The following is a 15,799-nucleotide window of genomic DNA, read 5'->3' on the forward strand; positions in this document are numbered from 1 at the left end:
CTGGGGATCATCGGAAGCCTATAGCCTTGTAGCTCCTGGCGCCCTGAGCTGCGTGCACCTGGTTATCTGTAGTGTCAGTTGCAATTGCCCTCAATGCCTGATGCACAACAACCATTGTGAGATCTCCCTGTGTCATCGTTTTACCTCTTTCCTTACACTAGATCCCTTTTTCTAGATCCCATACCTGTCCTTTTTCTTGATTGACACCTTCATTTTGGTAGAATGCCTCTTCCAGTAGCTTGGGAAGAAAAATAAATTGAGACTCTTCCTTGTGTATTTGAAAATGTCATGTACTCCCTTTACACTTCATTGATAATTTGAATATAGAATTGTAGATTATTTTCTCCTGAAAATTTGGAGTCTGTTGTTTTCTGAGGAAGTTTCTCGTATTCATGATTTTCTCATGTTCAGTGACCTTCTAATTCTTGATAGTTTATATGTAACCTATTTTTTCCTCTCTGAAAGGTTTTAGGAACGTCTCTTTGTCCCCAGTGTTATGAAATTTCATATTATTGGTCCTCAGTGTGGACCCTTTCGTCCATTGTGCTGGGCATTCAGTTGACCCTTTTGATCTAGAAACGCACGTTCTTTAGTTCTGGGAAATTTTCTTGAACTTTTAAAAAGAATTTTTTCCCTTTCCGTTTCGTTGTTCTTTCTTCCATTATTCAGCCTCAAGACCTCCTGGACTGATTCTGATTTTATGCTTGCTTTCTGATTTTTTTTATCTTGTTTTTTTGTTTTACTTTTGGGGGAATTTGCCTCAGCTTTATCATCTATGCTGCTATTGATTTTAAATTTTATGTTTTATTTAAATTCTTATTGAAAGTTAAATTATTTTAATTTCTAAGTCTTCTCTGTTTCTCTTTTGTTTTGTGGATCAAGTATCTTAGACGCCTGAGAATATTAATGATAATTATTCTTCCCCCCTGAATTGTTTCCCATAATTTCCTTGTTTGTTTTCGCTCTCTCATGTTAGAAGCTTTCTTCAAAGTCTGTTGTTAGTGGCTGACCTTTTCCCCTTAGGTGTAGGACACTAAAGCTGTGTGGGGGTGGGTGGGGCTTGTTAACTGTAATGGCTTCATTCTAGGGTTATCAGCTCGGGATTTCTGCATTGGGTGCTTCCAGCTGTGAGTGTCTTTAGGTCTCTTCTCTTGGGTTGGTTGTATTCCCCAGAAAAGAATCTTCTGGTCCCCTGCCCTGAGAGTACAAACCTGGCTGCCAGTTCTCTGGGGGAGGTGGGCTGGCGAGTCTCACAGTTTGCTATGTGGACTGGTCCTAATGCCCTGTTTTCAGTATGGAATCCTGTCCTCAGCAGAGTCAGGTCAGGTATCTTCTCTTCTCTTTAAAAAAAAAAAAAATCTATTAGATTGGTTCACCTTTTATTCAACAAAAGAAACAAGTTTTCTAGTTCTCATTCTCTGTTACGCTTCAAAAGGCTCTCAGTCACATGAGCCAAAGGGTGTGAGCAGAGTCTGCTTATGAAAACCACTGCCAGGATGGTCTACTAGTTCCCAAGATAATCTATTTATTCATTTATTCTTTCCTTCAGCAGACGTGAGTTAAACATCTACTGTGTGAGCAGCTTTATGCTAACCCTCTCTGGGAGATACACAGAGCAACATGCCAGTATCCTGCTCTCGTGGAGAGATTGCTATTAGGAAGCTGTTTCTGCAGTAGAGCCAGTGAGGGCAACTTGAACTAGAATAGTGAAGGTGGGAAAGTAAAGATGGGGGCATAGTCAGAGAGATTGTAAGAATTTGTAAGAAAAAGTAAAGCTATGGGGAAAAAAAAAAGATAATGGGAAGGAGAGGAGTTAGGTCCCTTTAGAAGAGAAGGACCCCTAGAGGCACAATCAACTTGGCGAAGCAGTCCAGACTGAGACCATATTATAGGAATTCTAGTGTCTTAAATTTGTATTTTCTAGGCTTACTCTCTGTTTGTTAAAGTACTGCTTTTAAAAATCGTTGAACAACATTTATGTTAACATTTAAAAATGGTTAATTCAGAGGTCTGATGATTTTTTTCAACACAAAAGTTTTACCAATCCAAGATTCTTAACAAATGTTTAACAGTTTGTGAATGAATTTAAAAGTCAGTCTCTTCAAATATGTGGATTAGTAAGTATTTCAGATGATTTGAAGAAATAAACTAATAGAAATGGTTTTCTTCCCCCTTCTCATGAAAATGTAGAACATATTCAAGATGCACTTAAGTAATTAGTAGAATAAGGCTCTTCATAATTGAACAACATCAAAATGATGAATTTGAATATCAGCCACAGTATATTAAACCTTTACAGTTACTTCTGGTAATTACTTACCGGAAGACAACTTTTAACAGAACCAAGATATAAGCACAAATCAATAACCAACTTTTGTAAAAGGAATAAATCTTTAGAGTGTAAACTGATCAAAACAGGATTTGAAGGGATTAACCGCCACATGTGGTTTCGTTACTCTATTTCTTTGACTTGCATTTATCTTCTTTCCTTCTATTCATTCAGTACTTCTTATGGTCTTGTGTTTGCTTATTTCACTTATATTTGTGCTGTTATTACTCCTTCTCTGTGTTCCTCCGGTACCCTCTGCGTATTAGCCGTTATGGCGTTTATCATGTTCGTTGCTGCTGTCTATTTATCTGATGCCTCACCATACTGTGAGCACCTTGAGGGCAGGGACAGTGTCCTTCCTGGATCTCACATATGGCTCATTGTAGAAAAGGCTTTAAAATCAACTCTAACAATATCATCCCCTCAAAAATGTGTAATCTTGTGGCATTTTCAATTTTTGAAATTTAACATGTACGATACACTTTTTCATGAAAACCAGAGCAGAGAAAATGTGAATTTTATATTTTTCTCCACTTGCCACCAGGCTTTGCATATTGCTGTTAGCCTGACTAATTGCTACTCACTATGTGATTCTAAGCTTAAAGATACTTCCCTCTGGAATCCTTCTTTGCAGTGCTCCACCCCCCAGACTAGGGTGATGCTATACTTCTGTGACTCACTGTAATTCCCCCACGACACTTAGTATATACACTTCACTCTAATGGCTTTTACAATAGAGGCTACCCTCGGTTCACTCTAAACTTGGTAGAGACAGGGACCATAGCTGTCTTGTTCATTATAATATCCCCAGGGCAGTTTTGGAAGGGGAGCCTCTCATGGGAGCTCTCCTTGTCTCCAGTTTTGACCTTTGAAGCCCGAAGTTTAAATAAAAGCCTATTTGAAACAAACGTTCAGGATTAAATGTCAGCCACTGAATACTAGAAGTGCTTTTAGCTGTGATGGTATCAGGGGTTTCCATGCAGATGGGATGCTGGGCACAGTCCTAGGTTAATGTACATTCCCAGCTCTAATGATGAACCTAATAATGAACCTGAATATCCTAGCATCAAGTAAATCATTGGCTTTAACAGTGTGTAAATAAAACTTTCTTCCACGACAACTGGAATTGCTTTCTACGCATCCTCTTTTATAAAAATAAAGGTGCAAAAGAAATTGAAATGTTGTCTTTGTGGCACAAAACTATTTTTCAGAAGCAGTTATGTGTTAGAGAAGTGATTAACTCTTTTTCATGAACATAATATTTCTGTTTTTCATGGGTCTGTTTACTGTCAGAATCTTAGTTGAGAAGTGATTTTGAAAATAGGTCTATTTTATACATCATGTAAGTGAAACATGGCATAAGGCCCACACTACAAGAATTAACAATTTCTTACTGTATTTCATAGATTTCTAGAATTGAATTATAAAACTGGAATCTTAAAACTTAGAGATCACATAATTTAGTAGTTTTCAAAATGCTTTCCATGGGGCCACACAGCTCCACAGAGGCACTGCAGGGGCCACCACGACGAAGAGAGGACCAGAAAGGGCACAGGCAGTTGGGGAACAGCACCCAAGGATGATATCTTCATCCAGAAGAGCACTGCCTTTTTTGTTGAGTTCCTTGTAAGATTTTGAGAGAGAGTTAAGCGATTAAAAACAATATGTCTGGGGGCCGGCCCCGTGGCATAGTGGTTAAGTGCGCGTGCTCCACTGCTGGCCGCCCGGGTTCGGATCCCTGGTGCGTGCCGACACGCCGCTTGTTGGGCCATGCTGTGGCGGCGTCCCACGTAAAGGTGGAGGAAGATGGGTATAGATGTTAGCTCAGGGCCGGTCTTCCTCAGCAAAAAGAGGAGGATTGGCATGGATGTTAGCTCAGGGCTGATCTTCCTCACACACAAAAAAAACCAAAATAAAAAACAAAAAACCAATATGTCTGTGTCTGTATCTGTCTATGGACCAACCTCCACATATTGTAGATGAAGATAAAGCTGGGAAGGGGAAGGTGCAGTTTTCAGTAGCTGAGCTGGCTTATAGGCTGATTAAGGCCTGATTCTCCATCCAGCCTTGTTTCTACTATATTTTGAGAGTCTGTTATCACTTTTCCTTCAGCTTCCAGAGCTAAACTCAGCATGATCAACACCATGTCAAAAATCCGCGGCCAGGAGAAAGGGCCAGGCTATCCCCAGGCAGAAGCACTGCTGGCAGAGGCCATGCTCAAGTTCGGAAGAGAGCTTGGAGATGATTGCAACTTTGGTAATGAGCACTTTCTCACATTTTAATTCTTTCATTTGTCCGTGGGGATTTTAGTGCCAGTAAGAAAGTCTGTAGGAAATTATTCAACCATTTTAACATTTTGATTCTCAGTTTTAGGTCTTGTACACATGGGCCAAAAATTTGTTTTCAGAGTTGTTTCGTCATTTTTAGTGTCATTTGTTGTAGGAGTTTTATTTATTTTCTTTTTTCCCTGATGAGATCCCAATCTTTACAGTAGTTGGTTGACATGTCCAGATGCCTGAACACTTGCTATGGAGTGTGTCTGGCAGTAACTGAGTGCTGGGGCAGAACGAACAGTCATAATCAGCATGCTTCAACATCCCACCCTATGGGGCTTTCTCTTAGCTCTCTGCTCTTTGGTATATGGGACCTAGTTCTGCTACCCCAGGTGAATTCCTTCACCCCCCTCTCCTCAGGCTACCATACTAAACTCCTTCTGTTTTCACTCTCTTGTCATATGAGGTCTCAGCAAATGGCCGTCCTTCCTGGCTGAACCTTGCTCTCTTCCTAATATTTGCTTCTGCTGAATGTTTGGCCTTAAACAGGTTCCCTATTAGGGAAAGCTGGCAATGACAAGGGAGGCAAGAAGCTTCCCATATTGCTTTTTAAAGGAAAAGCAAAATTTTGTGTTCTTTATAATAAAGAATACCACGCCCTTGGGCACATTGAGTCCATTGCACCGTATGAACTGTCTTCAGTGGAAAATACACTGTTCTCTGGAGGGCATTATATTCTGTCTCTCATCTCACTTGTCTTCAGAAGACAGGTGGTAATCCCTGGGTTTTCCTCTATGATGGGCCCTATTATTGCAAATGCATTTCACCTTTGTTCTTTAACATACAAGAGCTTCATTCCCCGCTTCCAGGCCCAGCGCTTGGTGAGGTGGGGGAGGCCATGCGGGAACTCTCGGAGGTGAAAGACTCTTTGGACATGGAGGTGAAGCAGAACTTCATTGACCCCCTTCAGAATCTTCATGACAAAGATCTGAGAGAAATTCAGGTATCTGCAGTGAATCCTTTGGGAAGTGGGTGGTTTAAATCGTACAGAAGCAGGTGCCCTTTTGCTGTAGGAAACATTTTTCTAACCTTACTGTGCATGTTGTCAGCACTGGGCACGTGAATTGCAAAACACTCCAGCGAGATAAATTGAGAGAAACCAGAAATGCAGTACTTTTTACCCACCATTATGACTGTGTCACTCATGAATATTGCATTTGACTTCTCCACGTTCACTTTTCAAGTTTTTTCAAGCTTTTTTTCCTGGAAGGATAATATTCTTTCCCTGATAATACACAATTTTATTAATTAGTCTATGGTTTTCTGGGCTGATTTCACTCTTTAAAACACTAGTTGTACAGTTGTTAGCCTAAATACATAGTTACTCTGTCACTTATTGATAAATACATGTTTTCATATTTTCATAACAGTTGTTAGGATTGAGGAAGAATATCCAACTATCTTCTTTCTAAAACATGTAGAACAGTTGAGCAATTCTAAATAAATGAAGTTCAGCTGGCTTTACCTCTGACTAGGTGTGTAACATTTGCTCCTTCATTCCTTCAACAAATATGTGTTGAACCTGTCTGAAATTTAATTTGCTTTACTGTAACATGGACTGCCATAACTTGAAGTCTCCTAGATCTCCTTATTCTAGCTTATATCTCCTTCAGCCCTACCACTTGCTCAAGGTTGCACGTTTAGTAAGTGGCAGACTCACTCTAAATCTAAAATGTAACTCTGAGTCCAGTACTCTACCCTATAGCTGACTGTAAGTGTAAATGTTTTACGAGAATATTCCTTTGAAAAAAAACAGACACTTACCTTGGATCAGGGCATGGATTGGAGGTAAGGTGTGCAATGGGAGGGAAGGTCTAGGGTATTTTTCTTCCTTCTTTCCTTCTTATTTCTTCACCATTCCCAACTCTGTTTTTATCTCTTTCCCTTTCTTTCCATACATACCCAGGATCAAGGGAAATCCAGCATTTTTTCCCACCCATTAGTAATGGAACACTGCAGCTCTCTTAGGAAAGAAACACTTCGTAGCTTTGGGAAACTCTTTCCTACTTGGTCACTAGAGGTGTTGGGCAGAGGCTGGGCAGCCACGTGGTGGGGATGATGCAACGAGAGATTGAAGTGCAGTGTGGGGCATTAGATCCCATCTATGGTCCCTTCCAAGTTAGGTTTTTTGACTGAGTTTCATCATCTGTCAAATAAGAGACTTAGACTAATCAACGGTTCCTCAAAAGCTGTATCAGTCAACGAGGGTAAGTGTTAAGACATCGATTCCTAGGCCCCAGCCCTGGATATTCTGATTCAAGCGATCAGGAATCCATATTTTTAATAAGCAACTTAGGTGATTCTAATAGACTGGATTACCTCAAAGGTAAATCCTTTCTAGCACTAATGTTCTATGACTCGAAAAGCTAGAATGCCATGCTTTCTCACTTTATTTCAAGGAAAGTGTTTTTCCTCTGCCTTCTTGTGAGATAGTGTTTCTCTTGAAGATGGGGACTATGGGCCCTCCGCCTGTGCTTTCCACATGTGTTGGGCGTGGACACACATTCCCAGCTTCTATCATGGGATAGAAAGGTGTCTTCCAGCTTGGCTTTGGCCCAGCAAGGGCAGAAAATAAAGGGCACTGGTATTTCCCACGATTTCCTTCTTGCTCTTAATTGTTTTTAAAGATGTTTCCCCACCTTTAACCTTTGGAAGCAGTTGTCCCACTGATGCATGTTTCTTTATTTTTCTGGTGACATGATATTTTAGAACTTAGCCTGTCTTATTTTGGAAGCTAATAGGTATGACGAGAAAGCGAGCTCTAACTAGGCCTTTTCCATGCGTCCCTTCAAAGCATACTCCTGCCCTTGACTTTTTCAGCATCATCTAAAGAAGTTGGAGGGTCGACGCCTGGACTTTGATTATAAGAAGAAACGGCAAGGCAAGATTCCAGATGAAGAGCTCCGTCAAGCTCTGGAGAAATTTGATGAGTCTAAAGAAATTGCTGAGTCAAGCATGTTCAATCTCTTGGAGATGGATGTGAGTGACTCTCCTGTGGTTTTTGATTTAATCTTGCCATGGGGGCACAAGATTAATGTGTTAAAGGGTTGTATAATTAAAATCGTTAATATCTGATTACACTATGTGGTGACAACTTCAGTAGATCATTATTTCTTTCAAATAATTTGAAATTATAAAGTAGATTGAGAAATGGTAAAGTTTTTTCTGTATTTCTATGGTTTGATTTAACTAGATTTTTGTCAACTAATGATCTTGAAGTATTACCGATAGGAGGAAAATAAGGAATGTTTCTGGTGATCCATATATAAGTCTAATAGTTTAAAAAGAATACTCTGTTGAAATATAGGGCAGATTGACTTCAGATTGTAAAAGAATATCAAGTAAAATGCATTCACAATTGAGTGTCCAACATAAGTTAAGATGTTCTGTATTTTGAAGTAAAGTTGACATTTTCTTCCAAAAAGTAATTTCAATTGAGTTTGATGATTGTAGCATGGATATTACATTTGGGACCAAGATGAGATAGTTTAAGAGCTGCTTTCACATTTCCAGAGTACTAAATTATTATTCGTGGCTTTAGAAATCACATTCTGTTGAGTTCTTTTAGCTTTGAAGCCAGGAGGACAGTCGCTCAGGGAGACAGACGCCCCCACCTCCAGCCCCATCAGTTGCTGACCAACTTCTGCCAAGATGTTTACAGAGCCTTTATGAACCTATAACTTAACCGCTTTGCCCTGACTGTTGACAGGGGAGGCATGTTGAACATATTCAGACTTGCCCACCACCCAGAGACAGTGTAGGTTTGTGTTTATATAAAACAAATTGTGGGGTGCTGGCCCGGTGGCGTAGTGGTCAAGTTCATGTGCTCTGCTTTGGTGGCCTGGGGTTCACAGGTTCGGGTCCCAGGCACAGACCTACACCCCTCACGACATGCTGTTGCAGTGACCTACATACAAAATAGAGGAAGATTGGCATAGATATTAGCTCAGGGACAATCTTCCTCAAGCAAAAAGAGGAAGATTGGCAACAGATGTTTGCTCAGGGCCAATCTTCCTCACCAAAACAAAAACAAAAACAAATTGTGTCCACCTAACTACTGAAGAGAAATACTGTAGAAATAAGGGGTGACCTGAATCACAGTGCTCCTTCCCTGTCCCCAGGGCCCCACCCCACCCCAGAACTCATGGGACAGCATTGCCTCTGTTGACTAGGAGGCCACTATTCAGCTAGATGATAACAAAAGACACAAAATGACAAGTAACCAAGGATGTTTAGGATATTAGAGCTGGAATGAGCTCAGTTGTCACTTGTTCCAACCCCTTTACATTACAGATGAGGCTCAGAGAGGACAAAAGATTCTCCATTGCACCACACTGCCTCCCACGGTGCCGCATGTGAGAAATCAATATTCACATTTTTATTAATAGCACTAATATATTGACTGAGTGTGAAAGCTATAGGGAGCAAAGAGTCCTTTGGTCAATGCTTCTTTTTCCTATAACAAATCAATAAAATAAGCCAAATCCTAATCAGAGTGTTGTAGCTAAGCCTGAGACTGTTCAATGAGAGTTATGTGATCTTTGGGAGGGTTCTACTAAATGTTGCCTCACCTTGTGGTACTGGAGTTTCCAAGCGTAAGGCAGCTTTCTTATCCTTAATTGATTTGGAACCTGCAAAACTAACTGTCTTAGCCTGGCTCACTACACAGTGATGGGCATCGCCAAGCACCGGGCTGGGTGTCAAGGGCTGCTCTGTTTGTACTGGGCAGTAGTAGTCGCTTAAGGACAGTAACCTGATAATTGAGTTGTGATTCCCCCCATCGATCTGCAGATCGAACAGGTGAGCCAGCTCTCTGCGCTCGTCCAAGCCCAGCTGGAGTACCATAAGCAGGCGGTCCAGATCCTGCAGCAAGTCACCGTCAGACTGGAAGAAAGGTATTTACACTTCCTTGCATTTTACTCCATTTTCTTGCTATAAAATGATGTCTAAAGAATTGGAAATAATAGAATACATTTGAAGAAAAACTTCTGCCAAAATTCCTGCTGATCCTATGCAGGCACCTCATGGATTATTTGTTTTGATTTTATTTTGTTTTGTGCTTTGTTTTACTTTGTTCCATTGAGTCATATCTTGTGTTTATGAGAGGTAGATACGTGGATTCTAATTTGGCTGCTGCATATGGGATACCAGGATGCTACCAATGATAATGGATGCCATTTGCTGATATTCTGAGTGGTTACTGAGGCATATCATCATCAATCATACAAGAGCCCTGTAAACTAAGTATTGTGAATCTCACCTGATAGATGAGCAAACTGAGGCTCAGGGAGGTGAAGTAACTAGCCCAGAGTTACAGAGTGGTGCAACTGGGGTTCAGGATCAGGCATAACCTATTGGAAAGCCTGTGTCTTCTCACACCTGTGTTTCTCTGAATAGTGACAGAGTCCTCCACCATCAAAAGGGAGCTGCTTTCGTATGCCTGTTCCATCTCCTCAGATGCGCCCCACGGCGGGGCTATGGTAGTTTTCTTCCTGAGTGGGGCTCCCTGAGTTGTGGGGCACAGCCTGCACAGCTGTATGCAGTGGCCCTGCGCTATAATATGTGTTACTTTATTAGCCAGATATTAAGCAGGATGACTTTGCTAAATGTATATACATCACAGGATCTCCTCAGCAGCCTTTATTCTCAGCTTATGTCCATATTAGACTCTCAAAGCTGATGAGACGCCTAAATGCACAATGAAGCCTCTGATCATTCTGCTACACTGTGGGAACCTCCTCACCTCTTTCCATTGTTTCCACCTGGCTAGCCTCTCTCTTTCCTCAGCACCTTCCTTGAGGAGCACTTTGGTTGTGCATCTTCCCTCAGTGCCCCCTCGTGGAAATGTGTATAACACTCTGAACCCTCTAGAAAGGTTTAAAACCATATAGTTCAACATACTACAGAAATATATGTCTTTGTGACATCTGTTGAGCATGAAGGGCCACTTTCCCTTTTTTTCCTCTGAAATATGTTCAAAGTCAGTCTCATTCTACAGTCACCATACCCTGCACTCTCTTACCCTTGCAAATCTGTTGTACCCTTTGCTTAGTGAACACCTGCAACTGGAAAATGCTTAGGAGTGTGCGGAATACATTTGTTGGTCATACCTTTCTACCTTCCTCCTGTCCTCCCTCGTTTCTTTCCCCCTTCCTATATCTGATGCTATTCTCAGGGCACACAGTTTTCTCCTGTCCTCCCTCCAAACCTTCTCAAGCTCACCATGGAATAACTTCCTTCTGGACACACCTGTTCATCTAGAATTGACTCCTACCTATCTTTTACCTCCTTCCTTAAACCTTCTCCAACTTCCCCATGAACAGGTAGTCTTCTCCCCAACCCCACCCCTGTGTTATTGTAGCATTTTGCACATGTCCATACAGTACTTTCTGCAGTTTATGGTAATCAGTTGTTTACCTTCTGTCTCCCCTATAGACCATAAGCTTCTTGAGGGCGAGAACTGCACCTTATTCATCTTTGTGCTCCCGGCACCTAGCACAGTGCATATTTGCAAAGGGAGCTCTGAATAAATGAGGGAGGAAGTGAGGGATTGAGAAGAAAGGTGAAGACAGTGAGGATATGACCATAGAGGGACATCACCAAAAGCAGAGACATCACAGATAAGAAAACTAAGGGTCTTTTTCAGATTCCCTGTGCTCCACAGTGGTAGGTTGGTGGGTGACCTAAGCATTTCCTGCAATTTATTGCTTTTCTTTTTGCTTCTTAATTGGTTATATACTCACTTTTTTTCCCCTCTTTTCTTTGCAACACAGAATAAGACAAGCTTCATCTCAGCCTAGAAGGGAATATCAGCCTAAACCACGAATGAGCCTAGAGTTTCCAACTGGAGACAGTACTCAGCCCAATGGGGGCCTCTCTCACACGGGCACACCCAAACCTGCAGGTAAGGACCTGAGACCTGCAGACCCCGTGACACAGGCCTTGGGCACAGCCCGTTGACACTTTTCTGGAAATTCTGGGAGCCATCCAACCTGGCTGCATAAGAAACACACAGTAATACATTTCCTGTGGGATGGTTTTGTCAGGTGGAAACTCTTTTAAAGGACTCCTTTCTTCTTTTCTCATTGATCATTTCTTTCCCTCCTTTTCCCTCTTCTCTTTCTTTGTATGCCCCTTTTTTTCTCACTCTAACCTGCTAACACACACATTTGATTTTGACCCTTGTTCACGGTCATAAATCACCTTAACATGTCAGTTTGGTGCGGGGGTGTCATCTTTTTTTCCCCTCTGTTTTTCCCCTTCTGTGATTCCAGTGTGGATGAGAGCGAATGCCCCTGGGCAGTGTGTGCCCACGTACACTCACATACAACCCACAGACAGCAGCTCCAGGAATGTGTTGAGTTGGATTTCTTGAGTCACAGGAGCATATGGGTGAATATATTTGCAGATGAATACATTTTGAATCTCAGCATCTGTTAGATTTCCCTCCTCCTACCCTTCAACCAGTCCATTGTGCTGTGCTAACTGAGGTTGGTACAATAAAAGCTAAAACCTATTTTCTATCAGGAATATTGATATATACCCAATAGTGTATTCTTTTAGTTGGCACCATTGCTCTCCACCCCCTCCACACAGATTAGATAAAAGCCAGTGCTTCAGATATTTTCAACCTTCACATTTGCTTGGTTGAAGAAGTGGAAACTATCTTATACTAGATATGGATTTTAAAGATAGGCAGCTTTCTCCAGTTTTCCCTGTATCCCCAGTGCTTGATGTTCTACAGTAGGAAACGTTTTATGAGATGCTCTCAGGAGACTAGAAAGGAAAAAAGTGAGGTCTGTGATGACAGTTGGAGCTCTCTGACCTTTGTGCTCATCTCTGCTGCTCAGAGCCCCCAGTGTGGATGTAAACAGCAGTGGCTCTTAGAAGTTAGCTGCATACAAGGACTAGTCATATAAATTATGTATAACTGGCTTCTCCCGGCTCAGAAACCAGCCAAATATTTCACTCTTCTTTTGGAGACTTGTTAATTTTCTGCTTTAAGTAAAAAAAAAAAAAATTACATTGTGTCCTTTTAAAGCCATCTAGATGACATGGGAGCTGTATGCTCTTATCTGAGTTTATATGCATACGTGTATGCGTGCTATATTAATACATAGTCATTTAAAATAGACCACTTTTAAGATATGATTCCATTCTTCGATTCCATTCTTCGTTATTTTATTCAAGGTAGAGTATATTATTTGTTATATGCCATAATTCTGATGCACTTGTCATATTTATATATGCAACAATTTATAAAGTGTAAATTATATAATTTTTTACATAGTCTCATTGAAAAGCCACAGTAGTACCATGAAGTTCAACTGTTAGTTCCAATGTTAGACAGAGAAACTGAGAGTGAAGTGCCTTGTGCAAGGTCTCACAGAAGAAGAACTTGAACCCAGTGTTTCATATTGTTTTGTTTTGACTGCGTTACAGCAGTGTTCCACTGGCTGGAGTCTTTATTTATTTGTGAGGAAGATCGGCCCTGAGCTAACATCTGCCAATCCTCTTTTTGCTGAGGATTGCCCTGGGCTAACATCCATGCCCATCTTCCTCTACTTTATATGGGACACCGCCATGGCATGGCTTGCCAAGCAGTGCGTCAGTGCGCACCTGGGATCCGAACCGGTGAATCCCAGGCCACTGCAGCGGAGCGTGCGCACTTAACCGCTTGCACCACAGGGCCTGCCCCTGGAGTCTTTATTTTTAAAAAATGAGAACTACACTGTTATTCTGAGGTTGCAAAGCATTGTCCATGAAATTAACTGGACTATTTTACGTGTGGAGATTTTAAAGTGTTAACATGGAAAGAATTCTGGCCATGCTGTATTATTGACCTACATCTCATTAAAACTCCTTAATTCATTGGGTCTCCCATCTCTGGGTATTGTCAGGAAGGCAAACCTTGATGAGCTGTGTTGTATGTGTCACAAGAATAGATATGACCATTTTTCATACTGGAAATGGAAGCAGGAATCCAACAACTTCGAGAAATTTGAGAAAGCTTCTGAAGACTGGTAGGGGGCAGATGCCATGTAGTAGACACTGGGGACTGGTAGCCAGAGGAGGCTTCAGCAGGGAGAGGAGTGAGGGAGGAACCCAGGGGGACAGCAAGTCAGGCGGGTGCAGCAGGTGGTAGATGCGTGAGTTAAAAACCCCTTCTCTCTCTGTGTTCTTCTCTCCTGCCCTTACTCCAGGTGCCCCGATGGATCAGCCCTGCTGCCGAGCTCTGTACGACTTTGAACCTGAAAATGAAGGGGAGTTGGGCTTTAAAGAGGGTGATATCATCACACTCACTAACCAAATTGATGAGAACTGGTATGAGGGGATGCTTCATGGCCAGTCAGGCTTCTTCCCCATCAATTATGTGGAGATTCTGGTTGCCCTGCCCCGTTAGGATGTTATGCTGGCTGACTCACCTCTTCTCGACCCAGATAGTTAAGTTTAACCACTGCTTTGGTAATGCTGCTTACAACACATCCCAAGTGCAGGCTGCAGTGGTCCAAGTCATCAAGCCCCACCGAGTATCTTTGGTTGACTTGTGCGATCCCACAAGAGTCATGGTGACGGGTGGTATCTTCTTAGCCTGATGAGCATGGCATGTACTTTTTAAATACCATCTAAGACCAGCCAATAGTCGTGGAACTGCTGTTTACACAGTTCTCGGGAGGCTGTGGCTTCTTAGAATATGACCATGAGCCACATTACAGAAAAACTATCCTACTGAAGATATTATCTGTCACCCAGGGGCCATGTCAAGGTCTCAGGTTCTCCATTTAAATAAGAGAAAGTTCTTGCTTTCACACTGTCCCCTCCCAAATATGTAAGTCACGGAATTGTCGAAGAAAGCCTTCCTCACCAGCAAATTGTCTTCTGGTCTGAATGAGTTACTCCCTTGATGCTGTTAGTAGAAAAGTGTTGAGTGTGGATTCAAAGCCTTCTCTGAGAGCAGTCACCTTTATTCTTCCCACTTACACCTATTTCTGAGATACAGCCAGTTTCCTTCCTTCCCTGCTATTAAAGCCAGAGGAGGACTCCCATTTTATTTCTAAGCAAGATAGTTAGCAATCAGCATATTGTGGGAGAGGCTGAGAAGAAATACTTTATTATGAGGAATTGGGAAGAGACCTCGTTTCCAAACTTAAATTTCTTGCTGTAGAGAAATGATGTATGTATTTAGGCCACTTCTGAAGGTACAGAGAAGGGAGAACAAATAGCTTCACTTCAGTTTTATTGATGAGTTACATGTTTCATGAATCCATTTGACAGAGACACAAGGAAAAAAAGTCTAGAACCCATTTTCCCACGAGTTCATAGCCGAGAAACAGTAACTGTCTTTCCTTTCCACTTTCACCTTGAGTTCTTTGAACATCATCTGTGCATATTCTGCCCTCAATGAGGACCAAATAAAGATGATTTTTGTGCATAGCTGTTTAAGACGTGTGGCTGCATATGCAAAACTTTCCCTGAAATTCAGTCATCACTTTTATTTCTGTCCCTTCTATCTCATTTTCATTTTGTGTGTACGGTGCTGCGCGTAAGCTTATGAGTGTTGTGGTTTTTTTAATCAGTCATTAAAGTCCTGTTAGGTCTCCAGAGTTCTATTTATCTAGCTGTACAGATTCTTTCAGAGGTTTAATGTGCTGCTTCGGATGTGCCACCTGCGGTAGTGGATCATGTGGAGTGAAAGGCAAATCTTACTGCTTAATGTATAAAACTCTTACCATGGGAAGCATCATTGTTTCCAATAAATATTGCTGAAGGCAGAACCGAAGGCTCTGGTCCTTTATTTTGTGTCAGTTCTTTGGGTCTGACAGTGGGTGGATGAGGGTTCGTTTCTGTCTCCATTGCCTTCTGATGCAACCAAACCAGACCCAGTTCCAATGTCAGATCTACTTCTCTGTAATCAGGGAAAGTTCCATGTCAAGAAGCTAGCTAACCCAGATGCTGGTAACTTCTTGGTAACCCCAGGGAGGGGAGGGGATTTGGGAGAGAGGATAAGAAAGTGGGGAGAGGACGTCTTCTAGAAGTTAAATGAGGTGTCATCAAAGGCAATATCATCAGAAGAATATAATTCAGAGGGGTAAATAAAATATATTGTTTCAACCAGTCTTTTGTTTTCTTTCATGCT

The 15,799-nt window shown here is 41.7% G+C and overlaps 1 protein-coding gene across 1 annotated transcript in view; it reads left to right on the top strand.

Moving 5' to 3' along the window:
* The window catches only part of SH3GL2 (SH3 domain containing GRB2 like 2, endophilin A1), a 204,494-nt gene extending 189,057 nt beyond the window's left edge, over window positions 1-15,437 (top strand). Inside the window, exons 4-9 of the mRNA XM_058565861.1 lie at window positions 4,442-4,585; window positions 5,472-5,605; window positions 7,483-7,641; window positions 9,454-9,557; window positions 11,436-11,566; window positions 13,866-15,437. Of these exons, the coding sequence (XP_058421844.1) occupies window positions 4,442-4,585; window positions 5,472-5,605; window positions 7,483-7,641; window positions 9,454-9,557; window positions 11,436-11,566; window positions 13,866-14,065 (872 nt within the window). The 3' untranslated portion in view covers window positions 14,066-15,437. The remainder of the gene's footprint in view (window positions 1-4,441; window positions 4,586-5,471; window positions 5,606-7,482; window positions 7,642-9,453; window positions 9,558-11,435; window positions 11,567-13,865) is intronic.
* The last annotated feature ends 362 nt before the right edge of the window (window positions 15,438-15,799 follow it).

This window comes from Diceros bicornis, chromosome 22 (genome assembly GCF_020826845.1).
Source record: "Diceros bicornis minor isolate mBicDic1 chromosome 22, mDicBic1.mat.cur, whole genome shotgun sequence".
Lineage (NCBI taxonomy): Eukaryota > Metazoa > Chordata > Mammalia > Perissodactyla > Rhinocerotidae > Diceros > Diceros bicornis.